The sequence below is a fragment of the Ranitomeya variabilis genome, chromosome 3, assembly GCF_051348905.1.
Source record: "Ranitomeya variabilis isolate aRanVar5 chromosome 3, aRanVar5.hap1, whole genome shotgun sequence".
Taxonomy (NCBI): domain Eukaryota; kingdom Metazoa; phylum Chordata; class Amphibia; order Anura; family Dendrobatidae; genus Ranitomeya; species Ranitomeya variabilis.
Genome location: NC_135234.1, coordinates 667,832,009 through 667,853,797, shown reverse-complemented (window position 1 = coordinate 667,853,797; position 21,789 = coordinate 667,832,009). Strand labels below are relative to the sequence as shown.

The window sequence follows — 21,789 nt, the reverse complement described above, 5'->3', positions numbered from 1 at the left end:
GGCAGGGACCTCACCAACGAAAAGTGCAAGTAGTATGGGCTTACGGACCTCACCTGGGAGAGGGATCTCCTATTGCCTCCAAGCGTGCCGGACCACAGCTACCCTGCACTTGGTATCCTGGACTGAGGACAGCTATCATCATCAGTAAACCATGTAAAGACTGCAAACCCTTGTCCTTGTTCTTTACTATACCATCCACCACACCATCTGTGACTTACACCTGGGAAGCCCTGGGGACCCCGCTTCACCTGTGGGAAGCATCACCATCTAGCTACCATACCATCACCCCAGAGGACCCCTTTAAGCGGCGTCGGTTCCAACTGACCGAACACCACAGGTGGCATCACGTACAATAGACTTTATGCACAATTTCCCTTAAAAGACCTTTCCCCTTTAATTGGGTGCCCAGGGCCATGGCCCAGGTCGCAGCCACCGTGACATCCCCCTTAAGGCTGGACCCCGTGCCGAGTACCCCGCGGCCCTAGTGGGCATTCCATCTTTTGGCGTCACGAACAGGATGGACTGACCCAGCAAGCTGGGTCATGTGCGCCTTAGAGACTTTGATCTGCTGAGAGACTGTGCACTATAAATTGCACCAAAACCGCCGCCATTATAGCACCATGTGGCGTGCAGGAGGAAATGGGCACATTGTCGTGGGTGGCACCTGGAGGAATGGCGTGAAAATTATGGCCGCCCTCATCAGTATTTCTATGTCCGAGAAATATGCCCATCAACTAGAGAGGTCCGCCTCCTGATCTGGGATGGTGGAGAGAAGAAAAGGAAACGCCCACAAAGACTGCTTGGTACAGCAAAACCGTGGGAAGCAACACCGAGGAGGCAGAATGGGAATCAACATGGTGGAGGGAGGTGAGTGGACACTGGAGCGTGGGATGGAGCAAGAGGACTCTCCTAGCCGGGACCTGCTAGAACTGCACCCATCACCGATGATGAACCCGGACCTCCTGTGGAAAGAAAAAGAGGAACTCACCTGGCAGCTCGTGCGGATGCAGATGGAAGCTGTGGTCGGGTGGAAGAAGGCCATCATTGTGAGCCTTACCAGACGTCCGACGTCAGCCTCGTCTGGTCCGGAGCGGGAAAGAAGATCTGGTGCTCTGGAGCCAGAAAGAGAAGCACTGCTGAAAAAGACGGCAGCGCAGATGAATGACCTGCAGCCCGCACCTTTGGCCCCAGCAGAGCGGGAAAGTGAGTCGCTGCTGAAGAAGACAACAACACCATGGCCTGTCCAGCAACTGCAGCTTCACCAGCAGAGCAGACCGGCACCGGAGGGACCACATCTGAAGCAGGTATGAAGAACGACCCTGCCCTGGTGACTGACCCCGCTCCAGCAACTGCTCCTGCCCCAACTACTGACCCATCTTACCGCAACCACCTCTGAGCTAGATGACATCCTGGTGGGCCCCTTACCATTCCCGCCAACGCTGGACTGCAGAAAGTGCATACTAGTGCAAAAGCAGTCAAAGCAAACAGGCCAGGCTGTAATGTCAGTCCCTGCAAGCTCAGCAGGCCAGGCCAGGCCAACGCCCAAATGTGACCAATCCACTCAGACACCAGTAGTGGAACCAGCTAGCAGGCCCTGGTGTGCAGTACCCATTGAAAAATATGATGCAGAATATTCCCGGCCAGGGAGTAGCAATCCTTCCCAGTTACCCTGGCAAAGGAAATAGACAGTTTTCAAAGTTTGAATATGACTGCAGAAAGTTCAACCTTTATTCTTCTAGTTGGTATGTTTTGTTAAACCCGATCAGGTTTTTGTTTTGAAAGTTTAGTTGATCATTAAAAGACAATAGAATCATGGACGGTGAATGGTTCACAGACTGTACTGTAAATAGTTGGCACCTCCTTAGGTGCTTCCTACTGGTTTTACGTGGAACCCTTAAAGGGATGGTTCCAAAGTTGCCTTTAATTGTTGATTGTCTACATTGAGACCTGAAGAAAAACCCGTTGGCGCGGCAGAACACCGGGTCTGGATACGCCTTGTAGCCCACCCAAGCCTATGTTGGGGTTAATAACGGGTCCCTCGCATCGTTGCTGCTGTTTAAGAATGTTATTGATAGACTTGAATATTAATTTGAATGATACAATTGCACTACCTCAGAGTTGAGTAAAGTTAGAAAGTTAGAATTAATTTTGATATGCTAGAAAGTTTTGTATATTAAACTTTGTACTTTTAACCAGTTAAAGTATTGCACTTTTAAACTAAATAAATTTGATGTAGTATACCTGAAAAGGTAATCGATGGTTATGAGAAAAGTTGAGCACTCTAATCGTGAAGATAGTATACCCTTAGAGGGTAATTGCACTGCATAGTCTGTAATAGTACGGTCATATATTTTTGAAAGTTAAATATATAGCAACATTCAAATATTAATTCCTCCCGAAAAGGGAAGTCAAAGTTTATATTAATTTGTTATACCTGTTCTTAAGCATTCCAAAAATATTTTTGCATTTCTTATTGTAACCTGTTGTTTATGTTTTCTTTTCCCAGTCCAGGAGTACTGGAGTTAACGGGGGGGGGGGGGGGGGGGAAATGCAACACCCCAGGTAACCGGTTGTTGCAGTGATGTTGCCTTCTTTTTGGGGAGGGTGGTGTCACGCTTGGAGGCAAGGGAGATTATCTCTATCAGGTGAGGCACTCACATTCAACACAATCTGAATCCAGGCCAGGAGGGGGAGCTCAGGACCCAGATTCAGGGGAGCTTCCTTAGACTTTATGTATCCTGGTCTGGAGGAGGAATCAGAGAGTTGTAGAGGAGTGAGGAGAGGAGAAGGACATCTGGAACAGATGGAGGGACTGAGCAGCCACGAAGGAGCTGCAACCCCTGGAAAGAGTGATAACTTGAAGGAGTTGAATAGTGGAGGAGCTTAGAGAGAAGAAGCACAGAGGAGGAAGATGAGGCCATGAGGCTTCTTAGGAATGATGTAATAAGTGCTTCACACTAGGCTTTGGGGATCCTCTGCCATTCATCCTTGCAGATCTTCTCCAGTTCCATCAGGTTGGATGGTGAATGTTTGGTGGACAGCCATTTTCAGGTCTCTCTCGAGATGCTCAATTGGGTTTAGGTCAGGGCTCTTGCTTTGCCAGTCAAGAATGGCCACAGAGTTGGTCGGCTGAAAAACACCCCCATATCATGTTTCCTTCAATGACAACCAGTCATCCTGTTCCTGCGGCTGAAAAACACCCCCATAGCACGATGCTGCCAAGGATTATGGAGGCCACTGTGCTCTTAAGAACCTTGAGTACTGAAGAAATTTTGTTGTAACCTTGGCCAGATCTGTGCCTTGCCACAATTCTGAGCGCCTTGGCCAGTTCCTTTGACCTCATGATTCTCATTTGGTCTGACATGCACTGTGAGCTGTGAGGTCTTATATAGACAGGTGTGTGCCTTTTCAAATCAAGTCCTATCAGTTTAATTAAACACAGCTGGACTCCAATGAAGGAGTAGAACCATCTCAAGGAGGATCACAAGGAAATGGACAGCATGTGACTTAAATATGAGTGTCTGAGCAAAGGGTATGAATACTTATGACCATGTGATATTTCAGTTTTTCTTTTTTATTAAATTTCCAAAAATGTCTACATTTCTGAGGTTTTTTTTTAGTCAAGATGGAGTGCAGAGTGTACATTAATGAGAAAAAAAATGTACTTTTTTGAATTTACCAAATGGCTGCAATGAAACGAAGGGGTATGTTACTTTCCGTACCACTGTATATACTGTGTGTGTGTGTGTGTGTGTGTGTATATATATATATATATATATATATATATATATATATATATATATGTGTGTGTTTTGACTAATATTTCCCTTGAAAGCGATGTGTAAATGACATCAGAGAATCGGATGCTAGATTGCTAGGTGTGAAAAATCAGATTGTACTCACATGACACTTGCGTTACACTTGTGCGACTCTCGGCAGGGAGACTCGGAATGATTTTTAAAACATTTATTGTGACTCCGGCCTTAAAACACCTTTCATCTTCCAGCATATTTCGCTATTAGCAGGGTTTTAAATAAATTGCGGAATTCTGTCCTGTTGAATACTATGTCTTATCTGTTTGCAGTCTATTATAGAGCAAGAGGAGCTGATCAGAGACAGGTAGGGCATGCACTATGTAGTTTTGTCAGTTATTCAGTATCACTTGTATTTTCTATATACAAATATATGCGCATTTTGAGTTTAAGCATCCAGTGGGAGGTCCTAAGCATTTTTCGACAGATAATTCTGTTTGCACAGAGGTGTCTGTCAATCACTAAGTCGAATAACCCACTAATACATCCAGGATGAGCAGCAGTTATTAAAGTGTTATTCTGAACATTTTCACACACAATCATGTATGAATTTTCTGAGTTTTTCCTGCTTTGTAACTGCTATCCTCATCTTGGAAAGTATTTTTATGGCAATACATATTTCATTTTGCTATGAGCTGGGATGTAAAAAAAAAGAAAAGAAAAGCGTACACTGACACTTGTGATTTTATTCATCACCATCAAAATAATGTATCTAGATATACGGGTTTACTGCGACAGAGAGGGGCCAGAAGACAGCGGTGTCTGATTTCATGTACCCCTGCACTGATTAGAAGCACTTCTCCATCGCATTAAACTGTGTAGGTTTCTGCTAGCAGTGCAGGAGTTAATCTGTTCAATTGAGAGCTCCTGGAGCTTTCCTGCTTTGATGGTCTCAGCTGTTCATTGTTGGCCACTCCCCTCTGCTATATATACTCACCTCTGGCAATCAGGGATTGCCAGTGTTAGTTTCATACTGCCTGGTGGGGTGTATTAGGTGTCCAGATAGATGTAGCACCTTTGGTGGAGGGCTTGCTGTGGCCTTTAACGACAGCTCACCCATCTTTGATACTGAACTCTCACCTGTACCTCCAAGTGACTGCTAGCATGCAGGAGTGGGTACACCCTGGAACAACGCCTCGAATGGCGGGCCAAACAAGGTAAGGTTAGCCGCTGGTTTCAAGGCCCACAGTGACTCTAAGGGTTTTGCCTACCCATGCATGTGAAGGCTGAATTCAGCGGACTGTGCGGAAGAAACCATATATAAGATTTAACAGACAGAAAAGTGATTCCCAGAAAAACGTTATGGAGAACTGTGAGGGAGCAGTGAAGCACATTTATGACACTGCTGGCCATCCATTGCATCCTGACTTATCTCCAGTCGTCTCGATTAGCTTTTGCCACTGGGACTCGATAGGCATGGATGAGAGTGTGAGGCTGACAACCTGCACAACTCTTCCCCATTTTAATTCAATTCAAGCACAAGTTATGACTTCAATGACCGCACTTCAAAGTCCTGTGGCAATGGGAGAGCAGCATAGCAGCAGGAGTGGAATCACTGGAAGCTGTAGTCTCAAACCTGTACACAGGTGGCCCAGGGCATAGGGTCACTACCCGCTGGACCAAAGCAGCAGTGCAGTTCGGCAGTCCCCTGGTTGTCTGAGGAGCCCTCTTTAGGGTCACTCTGCTCACCTCTGTTGAGGAAGAGGGCTAGAAAAGGTACCTCATAGTATGCTTAACCTTGACTTGGCCAACCTACCACTGATGTTGGTTATCTCTCATAATGGTCAACACACAAAGAAGAAAATTATGGTACCTTGGCACATGGAATGTGAGAGCCCTACTAGACAAGGCAGACATACCAGAGAGAAGAATGGCACTGGTTGCTAAGTAGCTAGCTCACTACAATGTGAACATAACAACTCTCAGCGAACCGCACTTAACAGATAAGGACCAACTGACAAAGAGTAGTGGTGGATACACACTTTTCTGGGGTGGTCGAGGCAGCACTGAAGGACGAATAGCAGGTCTGGAATTTGCTATCAAATCTCACCTAGTTCATAAACTCACCCAGCTTTAGGAGGGCATCAAGAATCGCCTGCTAACACTTGAGCTCCGACTTACAAACAAGAAGCGTGCTACGTTGATTAGTGCCAATGCTCCCACCATGACCAGTTCAAGTGACATTAAGAATAAGTTCTATGATGAACTTGACACACTTATTTCAGTAATCCCACAGTCAGACAAGCTCATTATACTCGGAGACTTTAATGCCAGAGTGGGAACAGACTATCAAAACTGGGAAGGAATCATTGGGAGACATGGCATTGACAAGAATAACAGCAATGGCCTTCTGCTACTCAGGATGTGAGCCACATATGCTCCATCTACCCACTCGCAAGAACACGTGGACCACGCTTGAGGCACTGGCATGTCATTGACTACGTCATTGAAAAGAAGAGGGATAGGATGAACGTTAGAGTAACGATAGCCATTTGTGGTGCCAACTGCTGGACCGACTACCGCCTCTTTGTGTTTAAATGCAGTCTTAGCATTCTGCTGTTGAGGAGACCCCCCAAGGGCAGAAGACTGCAAAGAGGCTGAATGTCTCCAAGCTGCAAAGCAGAAGCATTGCAGATTAATTTGCCAATTACCTTGATGGCAGACTGTCAAACACACCAGCAGTCAGATGAGATCGGTGTTGCAGAACAGTGGATGACTCTTAAAGATCCTATTTACAATACTGCCCTGCAGAAGTAACCAAGACTGGTTGGATGAAAATGACAAATAAAATTATGACACTGCTAGAAGAGAAACATCAGCAATACACAGTGCATCAAAATGACCCCACGTCGCTAGCCAAGAAGGATGCCTGTACCAGCACAAAGAGAAAGGTACAGATAAAGCTACGCAAGATGCAAGACACCTGGTTCAGCAAGAAGGCTGACAAAGTCCAGAGCTATACAGACAGCCATGATCTTAAGCGCTTTTATTATACGGTAAAGGCTGTATACGGACCCCAATCATCCAATTCCTCATCTCTCCTAAACGCGGACGGAACTAAGAAGCTGACAGAAAAGAAACCGATTCTAGAACGGTAGGCTGAGCACTTCAACATTGTCCTTAATCTCTCTGCCATTATCAAAAATGGGCACATTGCTCGCCTGCTCCAAGTAGAAATCAACAAGGACCTCGATGTTCTTCCCAGTGAAGATGAAGTCAGGAAAACGGTAAATGAACTCTCCTGTGACAAAGCACCCGGAAACAATGCTAAACCTGCCGACTTATACAAAGCAGGAGGTCCTATCCTGATACAAATGATGACTAAACTATGCCAGTCCATGTGGAAAAATGCACAGGTTCCACAACAGCTGAAAGATGCAAACATAGTAACATAGTTATTAAGGATGAAGGAAGACTTTAAGTCCATCTACTTCAACCCATAGCCTAACCTACCATGTTGATCCAGAGGAAGGCAAAAAAAAACCCATGTGCCAAAGAGTAAGTTCCACATTGGGGAAAAAAATTCCTTCCTGACTCCACATACGGCAATCAGACTAGTTCCCTGGATCAACGCCCTATCAAGGAATCTGGTATACTGTATATAACCTGTAACATTATATTTTTCAAGAAAGGTATCCAGTCCCCTCTTAAATTTAAGTAATGAATCACTCATTACAACATCACACGACAGAGTTCCATAGTCTCACTGCTCTTACAGTAAAGAACCCGCGTCTGTTATTATGCTTATAGTGAAAAAAATACTTCAGCACAGCCTATGGGATAGGTGCCAACAGTAGGTTCCCAAACCAAACACATTGGGATAATCCAACATAATCGACCCAGATCCATATTCAGAGAAAATGATAGCATTTGTACAAGAGATATAAGGCGGTAAGATACTGTAACAAACCTATTGCGAGTGAAAGCAGGGTATGAAGTTTTTTACCCATTAGGAATATGCTGCAATCTAAGGTACTGAAAAAGAATGTGGATGAGGTGTTGTTTAATATAATACAGTGAGCCGAGTGTGTGATTAGATAATGGGAGACACATACCAAAATGCAGGTAGGCCAGTAATGCTGGTAAGAAAAGGCTGTTTGCTGTGGCCTGTCTGTAGATTATATATAAGAATAGGTTAACGTGGTCCTAACAATAGTAGGCGAGAGACTAGCCAGAGGTGAACTTACCGATATGGAATATTGCAGTGCCAGGACGCGGTCTCCACCGCAAGTCTGGAGAAATGGTGTCGGATTGTCTAGAGTCCCTTCTATTGCTTAAATAAGTGCGCGAGCAATCGCTGTGTGCAGTGGCGGGAAACCGCTCGCCGGAGGTGACGTGGGCGTGTCTTAGGTTGAAGCGGATAATGCTGTGCGTTCCACCGGGCCGACCGGACATGATGTTTTGTGTGTCACATGACGTGCTATATTCTAATTCCCGGAAAGTGGAGGTGTATGCTCCAAGCAGGGCGGCGTGTCACACCATATTGGGCAGACACATGGGAAATAACCAGATCCAATAGTGAAGGAGTGTCATAGTAAGATGAAGTACAATGAAGATTCAATACATTCGGCTCTGAAAAGGGGAAAAGACATATCAGTAATCTGATCGACGCAAGAAATATAAAATAATGGCGATTACAATGATATTATAGCAAACAGATAGGTTGAATCTTGGCTGGTGATAAATCCGACCCCCATAGATTGCATGAAGGATTGTAAGTCATAGTCTTTATTTAGTCCTCTCGGTGACAGGGTGTTGAGCTCATGAATCCAGTATGCTTCCCTCCTTTTAATATTGAGACACGATCACCTCCCCGACGGGGGGGTGAGACCTGTTCAATTACTTGAAATCTTAGTTGTGCCACGCTATGGCGCTTGGATATGAAATGTTGTGGAATGGGGAGAAAGAGGTTTTTACACCTGATAGTTGACTTGTGTTTCGAGACTCTGTCTTTGACTGATTGGGTGGTCTCTCCCACATAGAGTAGACCACAGGGACATTTTATCAGGTATATCACAAAGTTTGAGTCACAGGTGAAGAATTGGTTGATGTTATATCTTTTCCCAGTGTGTGGATGATGAAGTGTGTCCCCCTTCAACACATTATTACACTGATTGCAATTAAGACAGGGAAAAGTACCCATTTTGGGATTGTGTAAAAACCGTTGTTTACTGGATATATGCATGGGGCCAATGTCAGCTCTGACTAGAGTGTCCCTTACGTGCCCATTTAAAGCATGGAAGAAAAGGGTTCTTGAATTGTGGGATGGGCTGTCTGTAAAAGGTGCCAGTGTTTGCGGATGGTACTGTGGATAAAATAGGCCGAGGGGTGATAGTGATGTACAAATGGGATCTGACGGCTCATAGAATTGTTACGGTCCCTGGTGGGATTATGGTTTGGATTTAAACTCTGTGGAGGGTAACCCCTGTTGAGGAATTTCGATTTTATTTCCCCAATTCTATATTCTTTTAGAGTGGGGTTGGAGACTATTCTACTTACTCTTTGTATTTGTGAGTTGGGAATAGCGTTCTTCATCTTTGTGGGGTGTAAGCTATCGCAGTGCAATAGACTATTGGAATCTGTCGGTTTGACAAAAAGATCAGTTGATAGATTACCGTGTTCATCCTTGATTACTAGTGTGTCTAGAAAGTTAATCTGATGGGAATCATGCGACATAGTAAAGTCTAGGCTGGGCCAGGAGGTTTTTAGGAAGAGGAAGAAATTTTCTAGAGACTCAAGGTCGCCTCTCCAAATACAAAAAATATCGTCAATGTATCTCTTCCACACCATAGCGTGGGTGCGGAAGAGGTCATTAACATAGATGAGGGTGTCTTCTCCATATACCTCTCCATATACCTCGTCGTGGTGTGGAAGAGATACACTGATGATATTTTTTGTATTTGGAGAGGCAACCTTGAGTCTCTAGAAAATTTCTTCCTCTTCCTAAAAACCTTCCATGCTTTAAACGCGCACGTAATTTACAGGACACTCTAGTCAGAGCTGACATTGGCCCCATGCATATATCCAGTAAACAACGGTTTTTACACAATCCCAAAATGGGTACTTTTCCCTGTCTTAATTGCAATCAGTGTAATAATGTGTTGAAGGGGGACACATTTCATCATCCACACACTGTGAAAAGATATAACATCAACCAATTCTTCACCTGTGACTCAAACTTTGTGATATACCTGATAAAATGTCCCTGTGGTCTACTCTATGTGGGAGAGACCACCCAATCAGTCAAAGACAGAGTCTCGAAACACAAGTCAACTATCAGGTGTAAAAACCTCTTTCTCCCCATTCCACAACATTTCATATCCAAGCGCCATAGCGTGGCACAACTAAGATTTCAAGTAATTGAACAGGTCTCACCCCCCCGTCGGGGAGGTGATCGTGTCTCAATATTAAAAGGAGGGAAGCATACTGGATTCATGAGCTCAACACCCTGTCACCGAGAGGACTAAATAAAGACTATGACTTACAATCCTTCATGTAATCTATGGGGGTCGGATTTATCACCAGCCAAGATTCAACGTATCTGTTTGCTATAAAATATCATTGTAATCGCCATTATTTTATATTTCTTGCGTCGATCAAATTACTGATATGTCTTTTCCCCTTTTCAGAGCCGAATGTATTGAATCTTCATTGTACTTCATCTTACTAAGACACTCCTTCACTATTGGATCTGGTTATTTCCCAAGTCTCTGCCCAATATGGAGTGACACACCGCCCTGCTTGGAGCACACACCTCCACTTTCCGGCAATTAGAATATAGCACGGCATGTGACACGCAAAACGTCATGTCCCGATGGAATGCAAAGCATTATCCGCTTCAACCTAAGACATGCCCACGTCACCTCCGGCGAGCGGTTTCCCGCCACTGCACACGGCGATTGCGCGCGCACTTATTTAAGCAATAGAAGGGACTCTAGACAAGCCGACACCATTTCTCCAGACTTGCAGTGGAGACCGCGTTTTGGCACTGCAATATTCCATATCGGTAAGTTCACCTCCGGCTAGTCTCTCACCTACTATTGTTAGGACCACGGTAACCTATTCTTATATATAACCTACAGACAGGCCACAGCAAACAGCCTTTTCTTACCAGCATTACTGGCTTACCTGCATTTTGGTATGTGTTTCCCATTATCTAATCACACACTCGGCTCACTGTACTAGATTAAACAACACCTCATCCACATTCTTTTTCAGTACCTTAGATCGCAGCATATTCCTAATGGGTAAAAAACTTCATACCCTGCTTTCACTCGCAATAGGTATGTTACAGTATCTTACCGCCTTATATCTCTTGTACAAATGCTATCATTTTCTCTGAATATGGATCTGGGTCGATTATGTTGGATTATCCCAATGTGTTATGTTCAACATTCTGTATGACCTTTCTTCATTATGATGAATTCTGTATATACTTTCTTTATTTAGGTTTGGTTCATTGTTATCATTTTTATTTTTATTTTATTTTTGTAGCACACTGATGAACGTCTTCCAAAGACCAAAACGTTTGTTGTTGTGAGTCGACTACTGTATGTATATATTATACATTAAAACCACTTTCACCGCATCCAGTTGAGTGTCATTATGCTTAAACCTTCTTTCCTCCAGACCTAGAGGATATCCCCTTGTCCCTGTCTCAGGTTTATGATTAAAAAGATCATCAGAAAGGTCTTTGTACTGTCCCCTCATATATTTATACATTAAAATAAGATCACCCCTTAGCCTTCGTTTTTCCAAACTAAATAGCCCCAAGTGTAATAACCTCTCTTGATATTGCAGACCCCCCAGTCCTCTAATATCCTTGGTCGCTCTTCTCTGCACCTGCTCTAGTTCAGCTATGTCTTTCTTATACACCGGAGACCAGAACTGTACACAGTATTCTCAGTGTGGTCAAATTAGTGACTTGTATAGAGGTAAAATGATGTTCTCCTCATGAGCATCTATGCCTCTTTTATTGCATCCCATTATTTTATTTGCATTTGTAGCAGCTGCCTGACACTGGCCACTAAATGTGAGTTTGTCATCCACCCATACACCCAGGTCTTTTTCATTGACGGTTTTGCCCAGTGTTTTACAATTAAGCACATAGTTATACATCTTATTACTTCTACCCAAGTGCATGACCTTATATTTATCCCCATTAAAGCTCATTTGCCATTTATCAGCCCAAGCTTCTAGTTTACATAAATCATCCTGTAATATAAAATTGTCCTCCTCTGTATTGATTATCCTGCAGAGTTTAGTGTCATCTGCAAATATTCAAATTCTGCTCTGTATGCCGCCTACAAGGTCATTAATAAATATGTTCCATATCTATGAAAAAACGGCAAATGCCAATCTTGCAAAAACAATCGAGGCATCTCCCTTCTGTCCACTTCTACCTGAAAGCCAATGCGGCTTCCGTGATGAACGTGGGTCGGCAGGTATGGTCTTTGCGTGGCATCTCAACTCCAACTGCGAAGAGCAATATAGCAACCTTTTGATAACCTTTGTTGACTTGACCAAGGCTTTCCACACTGTCAGCAGAGACGGCCTGTGGAAAATCAAGGCAAAGTTTGGCTGCCTGAGCAAGTTCATCACAAACATCCGGCAGTTCTATGATGGTATGATGGTTAAAATCCTGAATGGTGGAGACAAATAAAGTGCCTTCCCTGTTACAAATGGAGTAAAATAAGGCTGTTTACTTGCCAATATTTCTGTAACCGTACGGCGGATTTAAAATAAAAAAAAACACAAAATGGATTACTTAGCGGAGAAACAGGAATAACATTAGAGCAAAAACCGATCACTTTTGACCTGATAACATATCTTCTTTACAAGAATAAAATATATCTACTGTACAGTATATACTCATGTATAAGCTGAGATTTTCACCACATTTTTTGTGCTGAAAATGGCCCCCTTGGCTTATACATGAGTCATTGTCCAGAAAGCCGGCGGGGGAGGGGGAGCGGCGGAGCAGCGGTCGGCTAACAGAAAGACATCTCCGTCCCGGCGGCTCTTCCTGTGCTGAGCGGTCACCTGGTACCGGTCATTAAGGTAATGAATATGCATGCATCTCCACTCCAATAGGCGTGGAGCGCATATTCATTACCCTAATGAGCAGTACCACGTGACCACTCAGCACAGGAGAGCTGCCGCACCGGGACAACAGAGATGCAGCGATGGCGTGAGGAGGTTGAGTAGGACGGGGTTGTGATCCATGCATACAACGATGGGACGGGGGTGAGCCATGCAGGACTGGGGGAGCCATGCATATAACAGGGGAGCCACACATGCCAGAACAGGATGAGGGGAAGCCACACATATCAGGACAGAAAGGCTGAGCCACACATACCAGAACAGGATGAGGGAGCCACACATAGCAGGACAGGACGGGGGAGCCACACATAGCAGGACAGGATGGGGGTGCCACACATACCAGGACAGCGACGAGGGAAGCCACGCATAGCAGGACAGGGATGAGGGGACAATGCATGCCCGGCTTATACTCGAGTCAATAAGCTTACCCAGTTTTCCGTGGCAAAATTAGGTGCCTCAGCTTATAATCGAGTATACTGTATATATTATTCATTCATTTATTTTATTTTTTAAGAAAAACACGTATATAACCCATACACAACCTATGAAATATAGTTACGTCATATGTCTCTCCATTTTATGGGGCTCCGTCGTTGATTTGACCCTAAGAGCTGCGTGGGGATTTGTGATCCACGCACAGCTGTTGACATGTTAAATGCCTATGTCAGTCTCTGACAGCAACTGTTAACATGATTGCGCCTGAAGCACGTCACAAACCCCTCCCCTGTCGCATGATTGTGGGCACCGATTGGTTGACATTGCTGGCTGATCTGCTATGAACGCCGGCCCGCGGCCAGCGATAATAGAAGATGATGGTTTCTGACACACATAGCAGGGATGAAGCCCTATTATGTGTAGCACAAGTCATCAGAAGATTGCAGCTTCAAGTCTCCTAAGGAGACTATTAAAGCAAGTAAAATGTAGAAAAAAAAATAAAAGTTCAAATGACCTCCCTTTTGCCCAATTCAAAATAAAGCAATAAAAAATACATATATCTGGTATCGCTGCATTCAGAAACGCCGGATCTATCAAAATATAAACTAAATTATTCCGATCGGTAGATGGCCTAACGACAAAAAAAAATTAAAACAACTATTTTTTTGTCGCAGCAACATTGCAATAAAATTTAAAAACAAATGATTAAATCATCTTATCTACCCCAAAATAGTAAAATAGTATCAATAAAAATGTTAGCTCGGTGCACAAAAAATAATCCCTCTCCCTGCCCCAGATCATGAAAAATGGAGAATTTTAATTTTAAAAATGTGTTGTTTTTTTCTCACCACTTAAATAAAAAAAAGAACCTACTCATGTTTGGTATCTGCCAATTCTAATGACCTGGAAAATCACAATGGCAGGTCAATTTTAGCATTTAGTGAACATGGTATAAAAACCTCCAAAAAACAATTGTGAAATTGCACTTTGTTTTGCAATTTCACTGCATTAGTAATTTGTTTTTTCCGTTTTCTAGTACATTATATGGTAAGACCAATGGTGGCGTTCAAAAGTACAACTCGTTCCACAAAAAACAAGCCCTCACAGGGCCATATTGACAAAAGAATAAAAAAAAAGTTATGACTCTGGGAAGAAGGGGAAGCAAAATGGAAAATCCCAAAGTCGTAAAGGGGATAAAACTCTTCTCTATGGGTCTCAGGAGAGCACCTCACTCTCTGACTATAGGTAAGATAATTGGCTGCAGCAGAAACCTAGAAAATTCTTGTGTCTTATTTAAAGTCTAGTTTATATGTGTTTGCCAGCTTTTTTATGTTTGTCACTGTGGGTTTATGATTTCCATATGTTTTTGAGTAATTCATTGATGGTGATCTTTTGTAAAGTTGATAAATATTCGTGCAAACGTACTCCAATTTCCCCCCTGTAGTAATTTTATGTATGCCTAAAATTTGGGTGCAAAGAGGGTGAAAGGCAAAAGCAAAGAACATTATTGATTTTGTGTAAAATATTCAAGAACCACGTGCATCACGAATAAAACAAGGTTAAAAAAGAAAAATGATCTAGAAACAACTCAAATAATGAATCAGGATCTAAGTGTTCAGATATTTTTAAAAGCAGCCGTATCAAGAGAAAAATAACCAAAAAACCCTAAGGGGCCAAAACATCAAAGTATCTATGCCAGAAAACTGGAGTAAAATACTTTGTGCAGTGCAAAGTTGTGCGAAAATGTTGCAACTTTTGGTGTTTGAAGCCACTATGTCAAATTGAGCAGGTGAAGAACTGGGGTGGGACGGGTGTGCTGGCTATGCCCAAATGTCAAATTCAGCAAATATGCTGGCGTTTCTTACACCAGAAATGTCACTCTAGTCTCTCACTGAAGTAACATTTTTGGCCATGTGCATGCACCGAATTCATTAAGTAGCATGTATAGCTTGATAAATTTGATGCATCAGACTCCAATTCGCCTCTTCATTAAAACTGGCAAGTACTGGAGTATGATGCACCAAATTCATTAAGGTGCGCATGCTCCTTAATGAATTCTACACACGCCTCCATGCAGCATGCTAGAAAATCTACTCCATTTAGAGACTGGAGTAGCAATTCTGGTATTAACATGAACTGGAAAGTTCGCAGGATTTGATTGGCAGACAAAAGCCACACCCTATCCCGCCTCCTACTCAGCTCCGCCCCTTTTTGGTGGGGCTGCTTCAAACTGGCGTGAAAACACCGAAAATCATAAAATGTTTGAGAATGTTTGCATAAATGTTTTTCAACATTTTACACCAGTTTCCTGATGTAACACCTTTGATGAGTCGCCCCCTAAGTGTTTACAGTTTACTTATGGTCTTCTATATATATTTTTTTCCTTTTGTGAATTTTTTAAGAGCCTTCCAAGTACTTCAATGTAAATTTGGGGCAGATTAGTTCTTCAAAATCCACATTCAGTAGTGCAAAGACCATGGCGGAAAGCAATACAGAGTAGCACCAAACTGTTTATCAAATTATTGCATATCATTGTGTTATCATTTGGAGGCACATTATTGAATTGTATTCTGTATATGATGCATAAAAATCTACTATATAATTGTCTAAGGGTCACTTCCGTCCTTCTGTCTTTCTGTCTGTCACGGATATTAATTGGTCGCGGCCTCTGTCTGGCATGTAATCCAAGTCGCTGATTGGTTGTGGCAAAACAGCCACAACGAATCAGCGACGGGCACAGTCCGGCGGAAAAATTGCCGCTCCTTCCTCCCCGCAGTCAGTGCCTGTTCCATACTCCCCTCCAGTCTGCCCTCACACAGGGTTAATGGCAGCTGTAACGGAGCGAGACCGCTACGTCATCATCTCGCGAGACCGCAATGCACTCTTGAGACCGGAGCGCACGAGCAGCGTCAGTAACCGCTTCGCTTGGATCCGGAGGCTCCGGAAGGTGAGTATATAACTATTTTTTATTTTATTTCTTTTTTTTAACAGGGATATGATGCCCACATTGCTATATACTACGTGGGCTGGGCAATATACTACGTGGGCTGGGCAATATACTACATGGGCTGGGCAATATACTACATGGGCTGTGCTATATACTACATGGCTGGGCAATATACTACATGGGCTGTGCTATACACTACATGGCTGGGCAATATACTACATGAGCTGGGCAATATACAACATGGACTGTGCTATATACTACGTGGCTGGGCAATATCCTACGTGACTGGGCAATATACTACGTGGCTGGGCAATATACTACATACTACGTGGCTGGGCAATATACTACGTGGCTCTATGCTGTATACCACGTGGCTGGGCAATATACTACGTAACTGGCCAATATACTACGTGGCTGGGCAATATACTATGTGGTTGGGCAATATACTACGTGGACATGCATATTCTAGAATACCCGATGCGTTAGAATCGGGCCACCATCTAGTGTTTTATATAATTGTGCTGTTTTTACCTTCACTTGCAGTGATTAGCTAAACTCTTTTGTCTATTCTGTACATCTGATTTGATTTTTATCATCCATCTATGAAGGTGCATGGAATATTGAATATGCTCAGTAGAGCAGAGACTAGCCCAGCCCCTGAAACGGACGTCACTGATGACCCTTCATTTCCGGGTGGGGACAGAGGCTGTGATAGTAACCGTAGCTGCTGACCCCTGATGACGTCTCGTTTGAGTATTCCAACATGCACTGGGGATTTTCAAATGACATGTCATCAATATCGAAGTAGATAAAAAAAAATGATAAAGTAGTTAGATGAGAGAGGGAGGGGTAGGACATTTTTAATAAACTATATTTGAAAAAAAAACCTATCTCTATTTAGTTTAATAACATAAGACATTTAGGATGAAAATTAATATTAGTTTGGGACCACTCATTCATAGCTATCGAGAGAAACCTGAGGGATCATTCAAACTGATAAAAAAGCATAATGCTGAATCTTTTTTTATTTTAGTATAGAGAGAATAACATGAAATTCTATTTTTTATAATCTCATAAATCAGTAAATTGTCATTTTATCTGACAAATCATACTAATCACAGTATGCTTTCCATGCCGAGAACTCAGCAGGCGAGAGCCTCGTCTACATGCTGTGATATCAGGGTTTCACCAGCTATTTCAGATATACCTTACAAAAGATACAGAGACTGGTTAGATGGGTAGAACTCGAAAGCCATTGCTCCCAGTCAGAGAAAGGCTTTTAAAAATGACATTCGGAATGGATTGGTATGTCAACGGCACGGGATCAGTATCTCACAATGAGGTAAGGTAATATCTTGTACATAATGAATATATTATGGGTTGTTATGTAGGAATCTTAGAGGCTTACTATAGACTTTATTATTTTTATAGCGAACACCCACTGAGCACCCACCAGTGGTGACTGTTGGTAGGTAGAATGTCATCTTATAAAGATAATCTGTCACCAGATTTTTTCTACCCCAGCTGAGAGGAGCTCTCTGAATGCTGAACTCTGCATGCATAACCCTGCCCAAACCACTGATTTTTTTAGCTTTATGTGTACACTGTGCATAGGCAGAAATCTGCTAATCAATGCTGAAAGCGGGATTATATGGAGCTTGTGCATACGGAGGACTAAATGGTAGCAGGTTAACTAGTCCTCTAGTAATAATCTCATAATGGTCAAGCAGGCAGTCCAGTAAGTGATACATCATTGGAATTAGGGGCTCTGTTGAAAGATTCCCTTCAAATGTTTATGAAAATTATTTGGAGTACTAAATGAGAAAAATGATGCTCTCACTACTTTTTATTAAGATACAGAAAAAGTTAATCAGCACAGAGTGTTAAGCAATAGTGTAACTAGACGTTTGTGTGTCCCAATGCAAAATGTGCAGCAGGGACCCGAACTATAAAGGGTATTGGTTTCCTCTTATGAACCCAAAGAACATGTTGGTGGGCCCCCTTAGCTCCAGGCTTGAACTCAACTGCATCTCCTGCTCTCCCTATAGTTATGTCCCTGGTTCTAAAACTAGGTTATAAGAAAAAGCTCAGATTGGATTCCTATTTGCTTTATGAATAAAAGCTTAACTTTTGTTCTGCTCTTTTTTATAGTAGGTACCATGTATAAAAACAAATTCTGAGAAAAGACAACTTAGTTGTCCAGTGTTTCATTATATATTATATCATGAAACTTGTCATAGAGAAAAAATTACATCCCATGAAACATCTCTGGATGTCACCCTCAGATAAAACATTTGGAAGAAGAGCTAATACTTCATACTCTTTGAAGTAGACCTACATTGAACATATGGGAAAGAGAGGAAACTAGTTATAGCAAGGGAGAGAAAAAGTAATTAAAATCTCCTTTGAGGTAGCGGCCCCCTGCAATATCCAGGCGATTAAAACAGGATATCTGCTGGGAAAAAGACAACCAGATTGAGATTTATTTACGCATAGGCGGAGAAGTGCAGATTCTTCCTTTGTTCCAAGGAAGAGATTGGTGCTCCCCATGATGAGCTTCCTTCTCCATGAAAAAATCTGTCCCAGACCTGCCGGTTTCAGTGTTCTGATAGGAATATTGGAGTTTGCATCTATCCGATAATTTTGAGATATATATTTTCAGCATTGTAGCGAACCATTCACTCGCATCACCGTAGGGCCACTAGAAACCCTACATTAGGCAAACTAGGTCATAATTAGTCTCTATGTAAAGGTAAATGTAATGCCGCAGCGCAGTATCGAGCGTCCTATCCCAGGGGGTGCTGGAGAGGGAAGATAGGTAGCAGTCACGACGTAAACCTCAGTGTGGCAGCGCAGGTGCCACTAGGTGGCGAGAGAGAGGTCAGACAAGCCGGGTCAGGAATGGATGGGAAACGCAGTACCAAGGGAAACAACAATACACATGGTCAGATACAAGCCAAAGATGTCGGAGCCAGTCAGGAGCGGAGATGCCAGAGACGTAGCACAGAGAAATAGGTCAGAGGACAAGCCGGGTCAGATACCAAGGTCACAGCATGAGGAGCACACAGCAAGATGAGCGGGGAAGCAGGAATGGGAAGGCAGAGGAACAGAGTAAATGGGCAGAGGACAAATCAGGGTGTAACGGGGTCAGTCGCTTGAGCCGGGGGCAAGAACTATAGCTGAAACTGCCTGCATGCAGATGTGGACTGAAATGGCAAAACAGATCCCAAAATGAGGCAAAGAAGATTAACCTCCGCATGACAAGACCGGGGAGAGAATAGCAAGAAACAAACCATGGCCTGGATCATGACAGTAAAATTACAATAGAAAATATTATGTCAATATCTGACACCTGGGGCCTTCAGATGTGAAGATATGTTGTAGGTTGGGGAGCTCTTAAAATCCTGAAGGGCTGAGAACATCCCACAAACAGCCCCCACATGAGGTCATCAAGGGGAGATGTGTGGGGGTAACTAAGAGCTAATTAAAATCAGAAACTATGTTTGGGCCTTTGTCAGCTTTTGGAAGACATAGTTCACTGTGGAGGTTCTGAGCCATTTCTGTGACCAGGTTAAGCAATTTCCTTTGGTTATTCCTTTCTATTTTACATAATTGCATATACTGTATTGTTTTGTTCCCATGTTATATAATTATTATTATTTATTTATAGAGCACCAGTTATTTCATGGTGCTGTACATGAGAAAGGGTTACATACAAAATACAGATATCACTTAGTGTAGACATACTAACAATGACAGACTGGTACAGAGTGAAGGGGTGTATATACAGTACATCCACTGCAATTTCCTCAATAACTTAGCTGGTAGTCAAAGCAGCTGCGGCCTCGTCCATCACTCGTTGGCCAATTGTGTAATTGCCCAGGCAATTGGAGGCAGCGGAGTTGCGTTCTATAGATAAAAGGTAACAGCGGGTGGATCTGAGGAACACCCTCTCCCCCGGCGGTATATTCTTTACAATTGGTGGCAGCAGTGGGATCTGTGTGACCTGTGACTAAGTGGTAACAGGGGTGGGTTGAGCGTGAGCCGCCGGCTGTGTATCTGCGACAAAGCAACACTGTTTTTGACTGATGTCAAAAGTTTTTTTAGTTTTAAAAGATGACAGTGATCACACAAACATTAGAGGCCACATAGATGTAAATGATAAATTCAGTGCAGCTCTAGCCATACTTGCCAAGGTTTAGAAATCAATTTGATTACTGTTCTAATAATAACATGAGATACAGTAATATTTTCTGATTATACTCGTATTCATTTTGCAGTTACCTTTTGCAACGGGTTCGGGGTCCGATCTTCATCTATTTCTGTTGGGAAATGAAACGAAGAAGCAATTAAGTATAGTAAAAAAATATCCATCATATCAATGCAGTTTGTTACCTACGTAAATATGCAATATTATATTCAAAATTATGCGTTACAAAAAGTGATAGAGCTTTTTCAAAACTGAAATACTGTAATATATATATAAAAAAACACGAGCGCTCTTCTTAATAAAATATAAAGCAGGCTGTGTGTGAGAGTGCCAGCTAAGAATGAAAAAGCTACTTGTATAAAGGCCACCGCGCTGGGAACCTAAGAATGCCTGCAATGGGCTAACACATACAGTATAGCTATAGAAGCAAATATAGAAAAAGGAAACCCACAAAAATTTGAGGTTTGTGATATGAGACTGGTGGCATCTAGATGAGAGAGTGTGGATATGGGACACAGTTGTGGCACCAGATGACAAGATAATTAGATATGCTAAATAAATGAATATAATGAATAAATAACTAAATAAATACCTGAAAAAATATGGAGCAGATTTGGTTTTCAGTACAATCTTCATGTTGGTGACATACAATTATACACTGAATGTAGCACCCAGGGTCATAGACTTCTCCAACTGCTACACTGATGACGCCATGCTGTGCCAGTAATTGCACTGATGGCGCATCTGCTGCAGAGTCTAATATAAACTTAGTACTCTCACCCAACAGTTCTGCACCTCCCTACATTTCCTCTCTCGTCTTTGCCTACCACTCCACCCCTGCTCTCAGTTTTGCTAATGACCTAAGACTAACATCCTCTACAATCCGAACCTGCCCCTCCCATCCCAGATTTCTTTCATGCTGCCCCAATTCTCTGGAATGCGCTACCCCGGACAATTCAATTAGTTCCTAGTATCCACAGTTGCAAGCATACACATTTCTTTAGACTGGCCTATCACCTTACCTCATTAATTTAACTATTCACTTTTTGCCTTTCCTCAGAATCTGGTCCCTCGAATCATCTGCTTACATATGCTCCATGCACTTTAGCACTTTGTATCTGGATATATACAGATATTGGCTGGTGACTGGTTTTATGCAACGTTATGTGAAATCTTTCTGGCAGCTCATAATGCAATTTTATTACAGTTCCATAAACATATGAGAAACTATCTCCCCAACATATTCTTAACTGCACAAGAACAGAAAAACATTCAGAAACAAG

General features: G+C 42.8%; 1 protein-coding gene across 2 annotated transcripts in view; it reads right to left on the bottom strand.

Annotated features, from left to right (window-relative positions):
* The window catches only part of PPP1R1A (protein phosphatase 1 regulatory inhibitor subunit 1A), a 231,058-nt gene that overhangs the window by 51,735 nt on the left and 157,534 nt on the right, over positions 1-21,789 (bottom strand). For both annotated transcript variants that reach the window (XM_077297902.1, XM_077297901.1), the window contains exon 3: positions 20,581-20,618. In XM_077297902.1, the coding sequence (XP_077154017.1) occupies positions 20,581-20,618 (38 nt within the window). The remainder of the gene's footprint in view (positions 1-20,580; positions 20,619-21,789) is intronic.